Genomic DNA, 18,495 nt, shown 5'->3' on the forward strand with positions numbered 1-18,495 from the left:
AGATTTGGGAAGCAGGGGGCTGGTCACATCCCCATGTTTAGCCTTGGTTTGGAGATGATAACACAGCAACAGGAGAGCGATGGCATCAGGAGGGTAAGTGCACAACACAGCATCAGAGCACTGGGCAGTTTTAGACCACCTTATTCCTTCTCCAATGGGAAACCCATCTTGTAGAGCAGAACCCACCCTGCAACAAATTGGCTTTATTGGCTCTGGCCTCGTTGGCAATGAGTGTATAAACTGGGTGTGTTGTTAGCAGCTTCACAGCATGGGCATATCTCGGGTCTTGTCTGTGCAGGAGCTTGAATGGCAGAAACATAGAATTGGGGTATGGTGTGAGGGCTTGCTCAGGGATGCAGTTGTCTTATGGCAGCATAATTTTGCTGTTTGGAAAGGGGATTAAAGTGGTGTGGATAAATAAGCATAAATATTAGCTGATTCCTGCAACTGGTTTTCCTCTGCGGACAGGTTTTACAGGAAGATGGAAGCGGGACGCTTTCTCCCAGACGGGACTTGATACAATCCGTGTTCTGGCTTGGCGAGAGCCACCCAGCCTGGTGGTGCCTCTCAACGTGCTGGCCTGCACCACTGCACCTTTCCCCAGCATTTGCACCCTTATAACCACACTGACCTCTCCTCTACCTTCTCCCCCCATGAAAAAAGTTCACATTCATCCTTTTAAACTACCCCTGGAAACAGCCGCTGCTGTTGCACGTGTTTAGAGGATGGGTGGTCACCGAGAGCAGGCTGGAGGGTCTCCTGCAGTCCCCCTGTGGTTTCTGAGGTTCTCCTCTCCCCCTCCATGTCTTCACAGAGCATGGCTTTGTCGGCTACTCTGAAGAGCTGATGTTCAACAACACACTGCCGGACTACAGCCAGGGGGAGTCCTTCTTCACTGTTTTTGGAGTGTTTTTCCCAGCTGCCACAGGTACTGTAAGTTTTATCTTCCCCCTCTTTACCTCCACAGTCACATCTCGGAGATGCGCAAAATCAAGGGCAGTTCCTCTGGGCTGTGAGCGAGGCAAGCGGGACCACAGTTCACCATAGCAGACTCAGGTAGTCTATTCCAAATGTTCAGGCTTTCCTCCAGCATCTCCAATTTTGCACACTCCTGTCCTGTTCACTTGAATGTCTTCTTCTGTCTCTCTGTGGTCCAAAACTGCTGGTCACCTCTATGGGTTGACGTGGTGGTGTAAATCCCTCCCTGCCAAGGACAAGGCTCAGGCACCAATCTTGGCCAGTGCTGCCAGGCCACAAGGTATCAAACCTTTTTAAAAGGGCTGATCGTGATTTATCTTATTAGATAAGTCTTATGACTTGATTGCACTGGGAGGGTGGGAAGAGCACGGGAGGGCTTTCCCTCCAGCCTTAGCGCGGGCGGGTGGCCGAGCTGGGCTGATGCCACGGCTCATGATGCTGACCCACCACTCTGCACGGCATCACGGAGGCATCTTTGCGTGTCAGCAGAGCTCACGCTTATGAGCTTAACTGGATGCATTCATATTATTCATTCCCTTAAATTACCAGGAAGATCCATGTCCCCTTTCCAAAGCTGGCAATCTCCAGTGGGAATGAAATGACTATCAATTGGAGTTACAGTACCTTTTGTTGATGCTGTTTTTTTTTTTTAAGCTATAAAAAGTACCGATTATAAGCAGTTTCCATAGCAATGAATCCTTGGATTACAGAGTGAATTTTCAGAGGATTAGCTCTAAGCAACTTGCTGGAAGTTGTTCGCAGAATTGCTGCGGTACAGGGAGACAAACGAAATGGTTTTGTGAAACAGATGGGACTGGAGGAGTGGTCTGGTAGCAGAAGGTGGCACTTTGTCAAGCGCACCTAGTGCAGGACTTCAGATTTTCCTTTCAAATCCTCTCTCCCAGTTTATCAGGCTGGCTATTGCCTCTGTGTAGACTTCCTCCTGGAAAACTCAACTGCCTGAATTGTCGGCACCATGGGGAAGTCGGCTTCTGCCCTCTTTTTTGTCATTTCTGCCTGGCCCAAGCGAGTCCCCCGGCCAAAGAAAGAGACTTTCCCCATGAGCCCTGCCTCTGATGCAGGAAAGCAGGTTTTTTTTCCAGCTCCCTGGTTATAGAAGAAGGAATAGTTATGACAAAACTGTGCAGAAAATTACCGCAATTAGCCATATTAAATGGTTCTTCATCACTGTTAATGCTTGGCTGCTAGGAAGAATGCCAAAGCTAATAGATATAATTTATTTAAAGCTCTGGCAGCCTGTTGCTTTATTAGTTAGCAGTAGTAATACCAGTAGCAATGTTAAACATTCTCTGAAAATACAGTTTGGGCTGATGTATAATTACTTTGGTTGCTGCACAGCTTTTTCATGCGTTCTGTTTAATTGCTTGGTTATTTACAGGATTTAAATTATTCCTTCGGAGTAGCGGTGCCAGTGGTACCGTATAACATCGCTATTGCTGCTGTTATTGCCGTTTGTAGCACTGCGGAGTTCAGGAGCCTCATAAAACGTAGGGTTGCGTTCGGTGCTCTTGGAAGAACTTGTGATCTGATTAGGAAATTTTTAGGGTGGGAGTCAAGACGTCTCGGCTGCAGATCACGAATGGGGAGCTCAGTGCAACTTCAGAAGTGCTGGGAGCAAAGCTCACATCTCCTCGGGCTGGAGCGATGAGTGAAGGCTGGTTCCCCCCGGTCCCGCCTGACCCACGCTGGCTTAGCTCATCGCCTCCCCCACCATGGGGGTGCCATGCTCGGGCTGCAGAGGACACCCCGCGTTTCTTGGGATGCAGAGCTGCTTCCCCACCGCATTGGCGGTGGGGCTGCCTGGCCGCAGCCCGAGCCCGCCCGCCATCAGGACAGGCGGTCCACGAGACTGGAGGTGACATTTCAGGGATGGGTTTGGCAGCGGCGTTACCAGCAGGCTGGGGAGATGCGATAGGAGTGCCAGCGCCCCTGACGCAGGGCAGGCAGCGTCATGCAGGTGGCGAGCGAGTGGCAGCGTCAGTCCCCAGTGCCTCTGCATGAAAAGGAAAGGCAGGGACACGCGAACATCGCTCCCGGGCTGTCACCTCCGGCCCGTGCTCCTGCTCCTGCCCAGCACCATCCCCAAGGGGTGCCCACCTCTGCTGGAACCCCCGCAGTGACCCGGCCAAAGCACTGGAAGCAAAATCCTTTGCGTTGAGACGCAACAGAAAGTTGCGGAGAGTTTCAGCGAAACAATATGTTGTTTAGTTTTGAGGGGTTACTTCGAGCCAGTTTGAAACATTTCTGTGACCCAAAGCAATGTTCTGTTTATCTTTAATTTATTAAATGTTATGTTTACTCTTTTTAATTTTTAGCATATGCTAGTTCGCAATCTAAGATGCTGTTTTGATAACAAAGTTTTTTTTTTAAAAAAAACATTTAGGAAATTGTGAAACAAGGTGCTTGGGCCTTTCTGAGATGAAATGTTCCTCTTTGAAGTGAAACTATTTTGATCTCTTCAGGATAAGCTCTTTCCTCTCCCTCTGAAATGATTATCTGAATTCAACTGGCTTAAGTTTGGTCTCTGGGATGTACTGAAAAGCGGTTTTAAGTTGCCTATTTCCACCAGAAATAGCAGTGAAATGGAAACTTCAGAAATACAGGCTGGTAGCTGTAAAAGCAAAGAGGGGGCAGCCGCTTCAGGAAGGGGGAGCAGGACCTGCGGGGAGACCCTTGCTGGGACCGAACGGGCAGGAGGAGCAGCTGGGTTGGTGCTTTGGCTGGAAGGGATGGGATGGTCATCCCAGCCTTCCGTAGACCGGTAGCGACATGCAGCCTCCTACGAGCATCCTCCTTGGATCGTTTTGCTCCAGGTTGGGTTGTTTTCTCTTTTTCTCTGTATTTTTTTTTGGTGCGATTCCAGCAATGTGAATGAAGTTATCCCGGTTTTACGGTTGAGCGGTGGCAAGCAGAAGCTGGTCCGTTTGCTTCCTGGGTAATAGCCGTTTAAACCATTTCAGCTGGATGTGCAGTGCAGCTGGCTTTATTCCCCCAAGTTTGTCATTTAATAATAGAGAAGTAGCGAAGCAATCCAAAACATACATCTAGAGCTGGCCTAAATGGGAGCGCGTGGGCATGGAAGACTCAGATTTGCTGGCTTCAATCAAAAAGATGCACATACTCGCTATGGAAGATGTCAACATACCCCTATAGAGATTCTGTGTGTTAACCAGATGTTTTTCTGCATGTTTGTGAATACCTTCTTAATGCACGTGTGTTGCTGCCGTGCTGTGATATGCAAACACCCGGCAACCCATCTAACCAGGGCTTTGCACGGGGAAGGAGTCTCGGGAGCTGCCTGCCCACGTTCAGCTCCGAGCAGCAGCCGCATAACCGTCAATGCATTTTAAAAATGAAGTTAAACATCGGTTCTGTTGTGCAGGGAATGTTTTTCTTTTTCTACTAAATCCCCGAGGTTTTATGTCTAATGAAAGAAGTGTGTTGTCGTGTGATACAAGAAAGTAAGACGACGTTTGAAGCGGCATTCGTGGAAAATATCATCGTACTGAAACCAGTTCTGAAATAAACCATATTTGGCACTTGCTAAACGACAGCAAATAGATTTAGAAGTTTTGGGCTAAGTTATCAGATGATGTAAACTGGCAGAACTCCATTGAAGTCTATGGAGAGATGCCAGCTTACATCAGTGGAGAATTTGGCCCTTTTAAAAAATTAGCTACAGTTCTTATCTAAGATTTTCCATTCTTCAACTCTTGGGCAAAGGAAAAAAAAAAAAAACCTTTTATATTTTGTAGTAAATTCACTGGGAAATGCAATGGGTGTTTGCAAGCATTCATATCTACAGCTATAAACCGTAGCTGATGGAGTTAGAAGCCAGAGCTGGTGGAGCTGATGGTTGTGTCTAATGTACAATGTAGGTGGTCCCCTCGTGCACGTATCCACCGCCTGGATGATGCCCAGGACAGGATTATGCTGGGAAAAGCAGCAATGTACAGACTGTCTCAGCCATAATTTCCTGGCTGAGTTGACTGTGTTTTTGTGCTTCCTTGTCCAGAAGCTTTGTCATTATCTGCTGCTCTCTGAGATAATAGCCAGTGTGGAAAATCCAGCCTGCTATCTCGCTGAAACAGAGAGGTGGATAATTTTCTCCCTGGACAATCTGCAGATATGATTTCTTGAGTTCAGAAGGGATTGGCCATTTCCCTAGGGGACAGGTCTGTGTCCGGAGGGAGGAACGTCCCAACTTCTCTACGTTGTTGAATTTTATATGCAAGTGTAGGGTTTTTCTTCTGTTGAGTAACTAGAGTCTCTGGAAAGGCTGTTTGTGGCTACTTGCAAGTCAGACCAGTTTTCTGTCAGGGGGTGACTGAGGTTATGGATGGTGGAGATTGTTTAGGTTTTTTTTGAAAATAAATCAGGTTGTCCTTTCATTCAGAAGAGCGATGGTTAGTCTGCTGCTCGCAAAAGACGTTCTCAGTACTGCTTTTTGGCAGCTGTCATCCTGTCTGGAAAATTACTTTTTGGGTGGTGGTGGAGAGGTGGCTTTGGCATTGTCTTTAAGTCTTTTGGCATTGTCTATAAGTCTGTACTACCAGATTGTTCCTACTTTTTGCTACTCAGCTCAGAGGCACAGTTGCAGCACAGAGGAGATGGCTTTGGCCTGAGTGGCTGAGCGTATCTGTGTTGGTTCCCTCTGTGGTGGCCTTGGCCTTTGGCAGTGGAAGCTATGAGACTCTGATGACCTCCTGGGGGTCCTGACAAAAGCTAATGCTGTGCACTGGCCTGGATCTGATCCTTAGTCACTGCTGGGCAGGAGGTCAATCATCAGTCTCAAGATCCCATTTATGTGGGCTCTGGCAGGTCATCTCCTGGCTGCTCCCGAACATGCGTGGGTCTGTGCGAGGGAGGCAATGAGGCAGCCTGGGCTGTGCAGTCATCGCTGCGCCGATGACTCACGTGTCTTCAACTTTTTTCGTATTCAGTCCAGAAAACGCCATTTTGGTGTTTCCCCAGTGCTTTGCTGAGGCAGGAGTTTGGATGAGGAAGAGGTGAGTCAAGCTCAAGCTGGAAGATTTAGAGGTGATGCCAGATGTTTGGGAAACTTGGCCAAGAGGCACATGAGATTAACAGCTGTCCTGACAATGATTTGCTCCCTTTGGAAGAAAAATTCAGAGTATTCTCAGCTTTCTGCTTTGCCCCTGAAGGACAAAGTAGCATGTCACCAAAGAGTGCTTCATAGAGGCTTCTTTTAGCATGATGTTTGTGACTGTTTCCATGGCCTTCTGCCTTCCTGACTTTTCTCACCTCCAGCTAAGCTTATTGTGTAGCTATTTAAAAGCAGCAGTGCTTGAACAGTGCTTGGAAGCTATATCCAGGGAAAAGCATACCAGTTGTTGGGCTTTCAGCAGTGCTGTTCAGAAATATGTGCACGGAATATTCTTCCAGCAGAAAATTAAGAACTCATTTTGATTTGTAATGTTCTCAGTATGGTGTCAAGGATTCAAATCTGGTCCGAATCTGGAAGACAGCTCTTCCGGGAGCTGAGGAATGCCAGGAGCCCGTGGGGACAGAGGAGGCCTGTTGGGACTCTGGCTCTGTGGCGGAGAGGGTGAAAGACAAAGATGGCTGCTGGGTGGGATGATCAAGGGCAAAAATAAAGACGATCAAGGAAAAAATATTATTAATAAATAAGTGAAGCCCTGGATGCTTAGCTGATGTGTTTGGCAACATGTGAGTGCCTTGTGCTCGTTAATGTGCTATTCTCACGGCACCACGGCGAGGAGGGGAAGTGTTACAATTCCCATCTAGCAGACGGGGAGGTGGAGCTATGAAGATACACAGCAAAGCCTGGGATGGAGCAGGGAGGTCAGCCCCTGTTCCCCGATTAGCATCCCAACCATTGCTCCCTGTCGGCAGTCTATTGGTGGCCATACAAGGTCTGCAGGGAATGCACCCATCTGGCTGAGCTGGGATTTGTCCCACAGCTCCTGTCTACCCTTCATCTTGGGAGAAAACCCTCCCAAGCAGCAATCAGTGTTTGAGCTTTAATGTGCTATGGGTTGTTGCTGATTTAGAGCTGCAGTCACTCAGATTTGCAGCCTCGGAGACGGACTGTCATTCTTGTGCCCTGTGAAAATGAGGAATGACTGCTGGACTTGGCAGCTGAGTGGCAGACCGACGCACGGTCGGTCCCCTGCTGCCGGGGCTGGCAGATGCTGCAAGCGTTGGCGTCCTCCTCCTCATTGTTGTTCTGTGGTGATCTCACCCCGGCTCCCAGGGACCATACCACGAGCACTGCTGGCTGGCACCTGGCCCACGTGTCCTTATGAAGATGTTAGTCTGACATCCGAGGGGTGGGATGGTGATGGGCAAAAATTAGTGTCTTAAAGGGGCTCTTCTGTCCTGCGTTCAAATTGTCCAAATCCTCATCAGGATTCTAAATTACAGATTTTATTTTTTTTAATTATTATTATTTATAGCGGATATCTAAAGTCCTCTAGGAAAAGTTTTGGGATAATTTGACCAGAAAAGTTGTGTTTTCTTGCCAAGTCTGGTATAACTCCTTCTTCAACTATGGGCAAAGTCTCTTAACCCGTTTCAGTCTTGGGTTCCTAGCCCGAACGTGGAGACTGTAATCCTTTGCTCCATCCTGTTTCCCTTTCTTGTATCTTTGGATGGTAAATCTTTAGGCTAAGGACTGTCTCTGATTGTACAATACCCTGTACGCTGGCCTAAAATAACAGTTCAGTACTTTATTCTTAGTCCTACCACGTGTTTTCTACGTGACGCTGGGACAATCACTTACCCTCTCAGTGCTTTCTATTTTCCTATCTGCAAAGCGGCGATAATGCCTACTTCCAAAGCAGATCCCTTGGCTGGGAGGTGCCACCTACGTGCTGAGCACTGTTATTCCCTCTGCTAAATGCGCGTGTGATCGTCATTAAACACGGACAGGACAGGCTGGTTTGTAACGGCAGTTGTCCCCTATGAATGCAGAGACCTGTAATGGATCTGGTCTGGGGGGGTAGTACCCCCTGCTGAATGCGCTGCCCTGATGAACGGTAGCATTTTTCTTGTCAACAATTACACAGCACTGTCTTCTGTGAGGTTTACATTAAGATAAGATGGGTTTTGTTCACATTTCTGCCTTTTTTTTTTTTTTTTTGTCCCCTCCAGCATTGTTCAAACTGGACAAATGGTTCTTTGTAGGCGTGTTAGCGTTGGCTTGCTTCCGTTAAAGACGTGAACAGTTTCTTACCAAGCAATCACGGGAGCCAATATTCATGTGTGTGTGTTAAGTGCAATTAAATGATATAGTTACTGTTCTGAAGCAATCGATTAACTGATTGATTAAATGATATTACGTATTATATATAATATGTATTATATACGCTCTAACTTAGATTAACTCTAAATTACATTTATGTCTACAAAATACAGGTGTGATGGCTGGGTTCAATATGAGCGGAGATCTCCAGAAGCCTGCCACCAACATCCCCCTGGGGTCTTTGGCTGCTATCGGCACCTCGTAAGTCATAGACTGGGGAAAATTTACTCTTTGGACACTGCCCTGGATGTGACCAATCCATTTCAGATTCCCATCAACCTTTTATTACTCAGCCATCTGGAAAATTAAAGTCTGGCTCTCATTCAAATTATCATCCATTACCACCACCTACTCCGGGTGGGTTAGAGAAGAGGTTCATTAACGCGGATATAATCAGTCCTTCCTCTGCCGGGTGGGATGTGTGTTGGTGCGAGAGAGGTTGTGTTGCTGCAGCCTGGCTGGCCCGGAGCAGGATGCAAAGTTCTTGAAGGCTTGGGGTGCGTGATTTTGTCACTTTTTGCTGTCGATTTCAAAGTCCTTTCTTTTTCTATATAAATAGAAAATGTAAAAACCATAAAATATAAAAAATGGGCCAAGACAGGTGAGATGACCTACCCACCTGCAAGGCCAGAGGAACCCAGGAGCCCCACTTTCCCGAGCGGTGCTGTCCCCTGGGAAATGCTGCTTTCCAGGAGTAAAATATTGTTATGTATTAAAAAAAAAACAAAACAAACAAAAAACACCTCAGTAGGTTTTCCTGCTTGTTTTCATTGCCACCTAAATTGTTTTTGAAATAATTATGTTTAATTGCGTACCAAGGTCCAGACAGGAAGGCTCTTCTGAATTTAGAGGGATTCCTGCTGAAAATGGTGCTTGTTTTAAGTGAGGGATTCCATGGGACACAGAAGTATCACAGATGGTTGGACTGTGGTCGTTCACGTCTCTGCTGTCTGGACTTTGCAGACAGACTAGCTTATCCCTCCACCTGCATAGTGGAAATGCCAGAGATACCAAAGGAGGATCGTGACTGAGGTTGTAGAGCAAACTGGCGGCAGTGTTTAACATTACTGCCAGACAAGGGGACCTGTGTACCTGCAGAGTCATAGAACCGTAGAATAGTTTGGGTTGGAAGGGACCTTTAAAGGCCATCTAGTCCAACCCCCCTGCAATGAGCAGGGACAGCTTCCACTAGATCAGGTTGCTCAGAGCCCCGTCCAACCTGACCTTGAGTGTTTCCAGGGATGGGGCACCTACCACCTCTCTGGGCAACCTGGGCCAGTGTTTCACCGTGCTCACAGTAAAAACTTTCTTCCTTCTGTCTAGTCTGAATCTGCCCTGTTTTAGTTTAAAGCCATTACCCCTTGTCCTGTCGCAACAGGCCCTGCTAAAAAGTCTGTCCCCAGGACCGGGTTATTTCCCCCATGCACAGATCAAGAGTACAGGTAGCTGCCCCTCAGGGGTACCGTATGGTCACTCAGCGGCTGTCCCTGGTGTACTGTAGCAGGTAAGTAACGTGGACCAGTGTTAGATTTAGCCCTGAGGCTAAATCATGCAGAAACAGCCCATGCAGAGTGATTGAAGACCCAACCTGCAGGTACTTGACCTTCTCCTGGCTCTGCTAATGGGCAGAATTCTCAACGGTCTTCTCTTGCTGGAAAAAAACAGTTTACTTTTATTGTTTGCAGGTGGTTTCTGTACATGGTCTTTGTTTTTTTGCTGGGAGCCATTTGTACGCGTCAGTCACTCCGCTATGACTTCATGATAGCAGAGAAGGTAACTTGTTCGAATAACCCAGCGTGGTTTTAGATAACGGTGCTTTTGGGTTGCCGTCTGCCTTACTGAAAGCTCGAACTTTTCCAAAAGCCTAAGGAATTTGGGTGCCCATCCCTCATTGAAATTCAGGGGGATTTTCCCATTGCCAATCGCAGCGTACAATTGATTCGAATAGCTTTGTATTCAGCGGCATATCCCGTAACGCCGAATCTTGGCATAATCACCCGGCAATAGCTTTAAGAGCTAAAATATGCTAATGTGGTCTAATGATAAATGCTGTATTTTATTCAACGTATCCTTTCTCGTTGGTGAAAGCTTAGACCAAACTGAAATCTCTAAAGAACCCGACTGCTTATCTTTACTAAGTCAAGCGCAGCTTACATTTCCATATCTAGCGGGCTGTAATTGCAGGGCGGGCGATAGGATTATTAAACTCGAGACATTCCACACGGGTGTATGTACATGAGGGAGGTTTGTAGCGTTCCAGGCAATGAACCTTATCATTGCGGGCCTTTAAAAAGAGAGCAAAAGGTTTTGGCGTGTGTCACGGTCTTACTTTAAATGGGATATAATTTTCTATTATTCGGCATTATCCAAAATCCTGGGTTCATCATATTTGACGCTATTCTTTGTGATTAATTTAAAATTGACATGTTTGCCATTTATTTGATTCGTAACGTGGTTCTTCTCTAAAATACCAGTTTGAAACTCTGGCTTCGTTTTCTCTCTAAGTAATTGTAGCTCTAGACTTCCTCCAGTCCCCAAAATACACTCCAGGTTATTGGTGGGGCTCCTGCCACTTCCTGCTAAGGTAAAAAATCATCTCTGTTTCAGGGGAAAAAGAACGTTCCTATCTTCTTTAAGGCAACATCTTTGTATGCCAGCGTGACAGACTTAGCGGGTGAAAAACTCAGTAACTAAAAGAATTAAATGAAGCAGCTGAAGAGAAAGACGTTGTTAAAGCTGTGTTTTAACTTCAAAACCCCCTGCGGGGGAGATGAAAAATCTCCCAGTAAAGATTATGAAGATATTTAATAATGATAAATATTAAAAAAAAAACAGCCAAACAAACAAAAAACCAAATTCAATTTTTTTTTTTCCTTAGCATGGAACAAAACAATGGTGCAATTCCAATATTCATGTTGCTTCTTTGAGTTATTACAAGCTGCTTTAGATGTTAATGACTTTGTTTGAGGGGCAGAGGAGGACAGATCGTTACACATCCAACGCGCAAACTCTCCCTTTCTGTCACTCACAGGTGAGCGAGGGCTTGGCTGCTTTTCTCCCTTACAATACTTGTTTGGCTTTTTAAGCCTAAAAATGAGATTCAGTAATTTCACTTCTAACGAGCTCGAAGTGCCGATTTCTTACAAAGTATACGCGCTCTCCGTGCTCAAAACCCCCAGCAAACCCTTTCATCAGCCTCGGTGAAAAGGACTCTTCCCCTCTAACCCTGATTTGAATGTCAAGTAGTACATTTAAATGCAAGCACTTGGGGCAGCTAAAAAAATGCGTGATGTCTGGCACAAGTGATTGTTTCTTCCAAATATTTCTCAGAGCAGGGCAGGATTAGAGGAGAGGGAAGATTCCCCATCGAGTGTCTGGAAGATTCCCTATCGAGTGTCTGTCCATTGGTCTAATGGAAGCTGGTATCTGCTCATCTTTCTCTCAAGTTTCTTCTGGCCCACAAGATAAAATTCACAAGGCCAAGAGGATTTTCATGGGGAAAAGAAACGCTGTGGTAGGAAGTTTGCACAGTTCTGGACCACAACATCAATTTTGCATGCCTTCCCCAAACAGCAAGCATTTTATGGCTTTTTACCCTATCTCTTCTTTGCTACGTGTGGTTTTCGTAGATGAGGAAAAGGCACATGTAGCTTGAATCCTCTTTAAACATGTAAATTTTTGTAATTCCTGCTAATAAAGCATGCGCCACCTGATTTGAACAGGGGCAGGAGCTGGGAGGACCCATGTTCATTTAGACCTCATTTTCCACAAGAGGAGGGGTGGGAGCGAAGGACACGTGGGACGTGAGGGACTTGCAATCAGTGCCATCCCCTGCCACAGATGTCTGTGGGCACCTCCAGCAGCTCGTTTCGGCAGAGTATGGGGAGGATGGATCTGGAACAAAATTTGGGGGTTTTCTCCCTGCCTGGCCTTTGTGCTGGTGTTATCCTCTGTTATGCCTTTCTCTGTGGCTGGCTGGTGTCCATCCAGGCTTGTGTGGTCCTGCAGGACTTGGGGATGGCTCAGGTGACCCTAGACCTTAGTCTCCATGGCTGTGTCTGCCCATGTCCTCACACCAGGGGCTCCCACAGGAGCACTCTCATTTCAAAGTTTTCTTGCATAGCGTTCATATTGTGGGGTTTTGTGTATTTGGGTGAGGTTTTTTTTTGGGTGAGTTGAGATGCTGCCTGTGCTGGCAGCTCTTGACAGTGGGGACCAGCGCAGGGGGACCCATCATCACTTTTGTGTTAGACCATGATCTGCCCTCCTTTCCCTGCAATCCCACAGGAGATGCTCCCTGTTTGAAAGGGCGCTCACTAGAAACCGGTAAGAAACCCATCCTTGTTAGCACTGTGGCTTTAAAGATTTTTTTTTTTTTTTTTAAGTTTCACGTTGGCCAAAGGAAATTCTTTTCTCATTGAAGACAGGAAAATAAGGTCATTGTATTATATCCTTCGGAGCGTGTTTTTTGAGATGCCATTTGTTTAAGTGGCAATTTTGATTTGGTTTTACTGTGGATTTTCTTTCAGGATTGGTTTTCCCCTCGGGGACACAGGGGTTTGTCTTCCTGTTTTGGATGGTTGGAAGCCTGGGCAGCTTTTCCTGTATGATGTGCTCTGTATATAAGGGATCTCTCCTGAAATAAACTCACTTCCAGTTACTTAAGGGGAAACTAATAGCTGCTGCTTTGCTGCAATTGCTCCAAGTGACACAGAATTTCTTGGATATGAGCTTGTCAAATGGCTCTGTCGGTACAGGATGTTCAGTATTAAATTACTTTTATGGGATAATTTTCCTGTATTAATTGCTTGCACTTTATACCACAGACCGGTTAAATTGCTGCTTTCCCAGGGCTCTCTCCGTTCATTTAGCGACGCTACAAAATATACGTGATCTCTTAAAATACACGTATGTAAGACTGTGAGGGGGTCTTTAAAGAACAACATAATGAACTTTGCATTCTCTCCACTTCCCCCAGGTGTCCTTGGTGGGTTTCTTGTTTTTGCTAGGGCTGTACATCTCGTCCCTGGCCTCCTGCATGGGAGGGCTGTACGGAGCACCCAGGATCCTGCAGTGCATCGCCCAGGAGAATGTGATCCCCATGCTCGCCTTCCTTGGACGTGGGGTGAGTCATCCTTCCTCCGAGATTGCTCTCAAACCTTCACCTGAAGGAAAACTAGTGGTTTAAGAAGCCAGGATTTCTCTGTGCCTGTAGGGTGAGATGGGGAATCTATGAAAATCAAGGAGGGGAAGGCTTGGGGTCTGGTACCCTACAGGAGGCAGAAAAGACGGGAAGTGGGTGGTTTTATCAAAAACTCAAGCTGTTGTCCCAAATCTGGGTTCTTTACCCGGTGTGCAAGCCAATAACACACAGAGCAGAGGTATTTCTAAGTTTATTCCATTAATGTGCAGAAATGGGATGCTCGTCCCAAAACAGGAGCACGCCTTAGTTTCAAAAATCTCCACTTTTATACACTGATTGTTACATATTCAAACAATTAATACATATTCATTGTTATTCTCTTTAATGATTGGTCGAGATTTCTTCGCTTCCCATGTAAATTAGTGCGCAGACTCAGTCTTCTTCTTCCATTGTTGTCTTTTGAGTAAGTGGTGTCATTTGGGTAGGTGGTCAACGAGTCAGTGGTTACGATCTCCTCCTGCCAAAATTACCTTTTACCTATTTCTCCTCTGATCTCGGCAGTTCCAGGTGGTTTTCTCGGTTTGCTGACCAGGCCTACAGTTCATCACTCTCTTGACAGGAATACCCTGCTTATCAACAATAGTACGTTGTCTGGTGGTTAGTTCTTTAATAGAATCGTAGATAAATCATGTCTAGTTACTATTTCTCTATTTTAATATTAGGTAAATAATTAAACAGGGTTGGGGCAGTACAGAGGACTTGAGCAGCAGGTTTCCTTGGTTGCCTCAATCACATTTTACATTTCATTTTCCTAGTTTATGTCAGTTTTACTACACCACAGCTGCCCACGGTCCTTTCCCTGCTTGTCCCCCATGCGGCACTACCTCTGCCCCAAGCCCTCCCACGGGCTCAGCACCGCGCAGGAGCAGCCCTGCATCTCGCTCATCCCCCTCTGCGCCCCGGCCCCGGGGCTGGCTGTCCTGTCCCCACGCACAGACAGCCCTTCCCGGGCTGCCGTCCATCCGTCCCCTCCCTCCCTCGGACCCACCTCTTTCGAGATGCCCCTATTAAAACAGCTACTTACGATACAACTTTACCTGCGGGTTTTTTTTTTTTGCAAACGCCTTATCTACACGGGTGCTGATCCTAACCATGATGGAGGGAGGTAGCTCACTCGTCTCTGCCCTTCCAGCCAGGGCAAAAGGCTGAAGCTTTTGTCCAGGCACTTTGGTGAAATGGGTGGTAACTGCCTCGTTATTATTTTATCATTATTATTATTTTTTCTTATTTCCTGCACTTTTTCTTTGAGCTCTTCCTATCCTCTCTGGTAACCTCATGGCTGAGTTCATGACTAGTCGCAGTGCAGTGGATTGGGTCTGCGCACACTGGAGGAGAGCGCACTTCTTTGTAAGATGAGGTGCCTTTTGGACACTCTAAAATAAAAACAAAGAATAGATGTGAAAGGTTAAGTTAGGGAGCTGCTAAGCTTTGGCTATGCTTTGAAACAAAGCCTTGCTTTGAATATGACAAGAGGCTTTTTCCTTGTCCTCACAAATAATCCTCATTCACATGAGTCGTTCTGCTGAGATCAGTCAAAGTACCCGTCACTAAGGACTCTGTAGGCTTGGGCTATACATTCACAGCAAGCTATTTTTTATGGCTTTCTCTTCTAAACAGGGAGGAAATAATTCCCTCACTCTCTATAACCCGCAGCACCAAATTGTCTGTACCGAGCAGCTGGAAAAATCTGATGATGTTTTGCTCCTTCAGAGCAGCTTGTAAATACGGGAAGATATTTTACAATACTGGTATCTAGGAACGTTTTAAAATGTTGAAATGTTTTATAGGTGTAATAATTTTCTATACTTTGTTTTATGGTTCTCAAAGTAATTTTCTAAAACTAAAGTCATAATAATAGCAATAATAATAATAATAAATAGTAATAATTATAAGTGAATGAGGAACAATAACAACAGCAAAAACTTCCAGCTCCTGAAGGCAGTCATCAGGCAACCCCAGAACACACTGTTCTCCACTTCACAATCCTTTGCAAATTCTCAGTGATTTAACAAATTTGACTGCAAAACTGATTCCCTCTCTTCTCTGATAGTGTTCTGTCTTTCTGTCAAATTTTCTGCTCTGAATTCTGTCTGGGCAGAGTGCCACAATGGGAAGGGCTCAAAAAGAGGTGAGAAATCAAAGGCAGATCACTTTCCCCCCATCCTTCTCTCTGCCACCTTGAAAATTGTCTAGATTTGGTTTACGGAGAGTTAATAAGTTTAGTTTGCCATTACTGAGCTGTTCCACATCAGTTCTTTTCCATGGCCGAAAGAAGTGTGGTAGTCACCATAACCCCAGCTGATGGGAAGGACTCGACTATTGTCTGTAGCGTTAAACCCAAGCTAGAGGCATCCTGAGATCATCCCATCTGTTCACCATCTCAGTACGTTCTTCTGATACCGAAGATGCTTTCTGAGACCCGTGTTCCTTTATCCCCGAGATGTATTTCTGTTTCATTGTGAAAAGGCGTAAGGTCCCTTTTCTATTAACAAATAAGAACGGAGGAAATAGCGATAGTTTCCATTTGAGCTGTGTGTTTATTAAAGAAGCTCATGCAGTAAGTGAAAACCTAAGATATTTTATAAAGTATCTTGTAAGATATTTCCCACTGAGATCTTTACGCAGCCTGCACGGGCTTCTCAGGTACCGAAACGGCGAGACAGTGCCTGGTCCAAGGAAGGGCGCGTTAGACCTGGGATTAAAGTTCACGAGCTGATGGCTCAAGTCTTTCCACCCCCTGATGCTCTTTACTTTGTCTTTCCCCTTCTCCTCCTCTCCTTGCCCTCACCCCACCCCAAAGGAGAAGCGCAGGCGGTGTTTCTCCTGGCTGCCCGCCTTCCCGACGCACGCCCGGCATCGCTGGGGCTCCCTCCCGCCCTCCAGCATCCTCAGCTGCCCAACCTCTCTGCTGCTTTCCTCCTGCCGCTGGGACGGTGCGGCTCGGGTGGAAGTAAGGAGGGGAAACCCTGAGTGCAGAGGCTCAGCAGACCACGGATTTAGCTCAGCCTCGTGTCAGGACAGGGCCAGAAGCTGCTGCTGCGAAGACGGCACTGCTCTGTGCAGGCAGAGCCTCACCAACTGTATCTGGCAGCCGGAGGCTTTCCAACGGCAGCGTGGGGGAGCCTTTTGGGTAGGCAGCGATGCGGAGTCCTGTAGAGAAATTGGAGATGAACATTTAACTCTAATTAACGCATTTTATTGCCAGACTTCCCATAAGCCCCACAAATCTCTCTGAAGGTCTATTGCTGCTTTAATGACATTGTTTTACCGTGGAGATATGGAGAGTGGATGAGTTTTCCGAAGAGAAAGCTTGAGTAAGGCTCAGGGATAAGGTGGGAGCTCAGCGGCTTTTGGCTTCCAGCCTGTTCTTTAATTTATTAGGCTGGTGAGCCTCTGCTTGTGCGCATGTGTGTGTGTTTCATGACTAAGGGGATACTGCAGACCGCCCAGGTAACCACCCACGGCAGCTGAGCAAGTGATGAATCCTCACGGTGAGGCTCATGGTTATTAATTTAAATGTAAGTTTGTTTTATTTATGAACTAGAAAGGACCCAACAAGACTCCAGTGGCTGCGATTTGCTTAACAAGTCTCATCACCATGGCTTTCGTCTTCATTGGGCAAGTGAACGTTCTTGCTCCCATAGTCACCATCAACTTCATGTTAACATATATTGCTGTAGATTATTCCTATTTCTCAGTCTCCTTAAGCTACAACGTTCAGCAGAAACTTGATGAGACCCAGATGGAAAACACTAGGCCTGCTCACTCTTCCCAGCCTTTAATTTTCAACAAGCCCTCCAGCCGTGTAGCAGATGGAGTAATTCAAAGCAGATCAAATGGCACCTTGCTGGAATTCACAAAAGACATGGACCAGCTTTTTAAACCATTCCGTAGTGAACCAGGTACTTGCAAAAAAGGAGGAGCTGAGAATTTAACCCCAAAAGTCAAACAAAAGAAGGCAAAGAAGCCAGCCAAGCAGACATTACAAGACAGCTTTCTTCTGGATCTCCCTCATGATGCTTCCCTGGCTCAGTACGGCTGGGATGAGACCGTGGAGCCCCGCCACGAGAGCTGTCAGGACCTGGCTGAGCAGGGCTGTCAGCGTGACACGGGTCCGTGCTCATCACCCACTGCGGATGCCCAGCGGACACCCGGGCTGCTGGAGCCGGGGGAGCAGCTCTGCGCTGAGACACCCGCGCTCCCCGGCCAGAGAGGAGAAGGTAAGGGCTGTAGGAGACGGACACCTCCATGCTCACGGTGCTTTCCTGGAGGAAGGTGTGGAACTAGCATTATATGGGGCTGTCATTCAATGATTCATAGCAATAATGTCATTTATTCCAGGTGAGGGTAGGGTTCGTTGCAGTGCTTCACAGGAGAAGTTCCAATGCAATTTCCTATGGAAGATTAATGACAGGAAAGCCGGCAAGACTACATGTAGTGTAGGGTTGTTTACTCTACACTCATTATTCTACACGTGCACACTTAACGCTTTACATTAAAAAAGGTTTTGAGTGCATCTTGGGGTTTCCTTCATCCTGGTGCAGGGTAGGAAGGATGGAGCTGTGCGAGCCTAAAACTCAGGCTATCAAAATGCAGTGGTCCCCAGGTGGACCTGTACGCATGGAGCCTGTAATTCAACATCCACTGCCAAAAGTCTGAATTTGTTTTGGTGGCAATGTGGGTATTTGATACCATGTGTTTCCTTGGAGTGTGTCATCTCAGTGCTGTAGTGTTTTATCAGCATTATTCAGTTAAGCTTTGTAAACCTTTCCAATAGAGAAAACCCTTATTTCTCTTCTTTTACAAATAGGGAAACTGAAGCGGAGATAGGTAGATGTGGTCTTCAAATGGATTCGGCACCGGAGTTGGCATCTTTTTTTTACCTTGCACTTCTTTTTTGCTTTCATTTTAGAAGTTTTGGTTAAGCTCTGCCATACCCAGCTGTCAGCTAGATTTTCTGCTTTGTTTTTCTGCAATCTGGTAATATGAAGTAGGAGAAAAAAAA

At 46.4% G+C, this 18,495-nt stretch overlaps 1 protein-coding gene across 1 annotated transcript in view; it reads left to right on the plus strand.

Annotated features, from left to right (window-relative positions):
- SLC12A8 (solute carrier family 12 member 8) overlaps positions 1-18,495 on the plus strand; it is a gene marked incomplete at its 5' end in the record, with an annotated part of 52,396 nt that overhangs the window by 26,177 nt on the left and 7,724 nt on the right. Inside the window, 7 exon segments of the mRNA XM_082484451.1 lie at positions 815-928; positions 8,401-8,488; positions 9,973-10,060; positions 11,216-11,247; positions 11,249-11,318; positions 13,266-13,412; positions 17,035-17,710. Coding sequence (XP_082340577.1) covers positions 815-928; positions 8,401-8,488; positions 9,973-10,060; positions 11,216-11,247; positions 11,249-11,318; positions 13,266-13,412; positions 17,035-17,710 — 1,215 coding nt within the window.

This window comes from Vanellus vanellus (assembly GCF_965231255.1).
Source record: "Vanellus vanellus genome assembly, chromosome: 5".
Lineage (NCBI taxonomy): Eukaryota > Metazoa > Chordata > Aves > Charadriiformes > Charadriidae > Vanellus > Vanellus vanellus.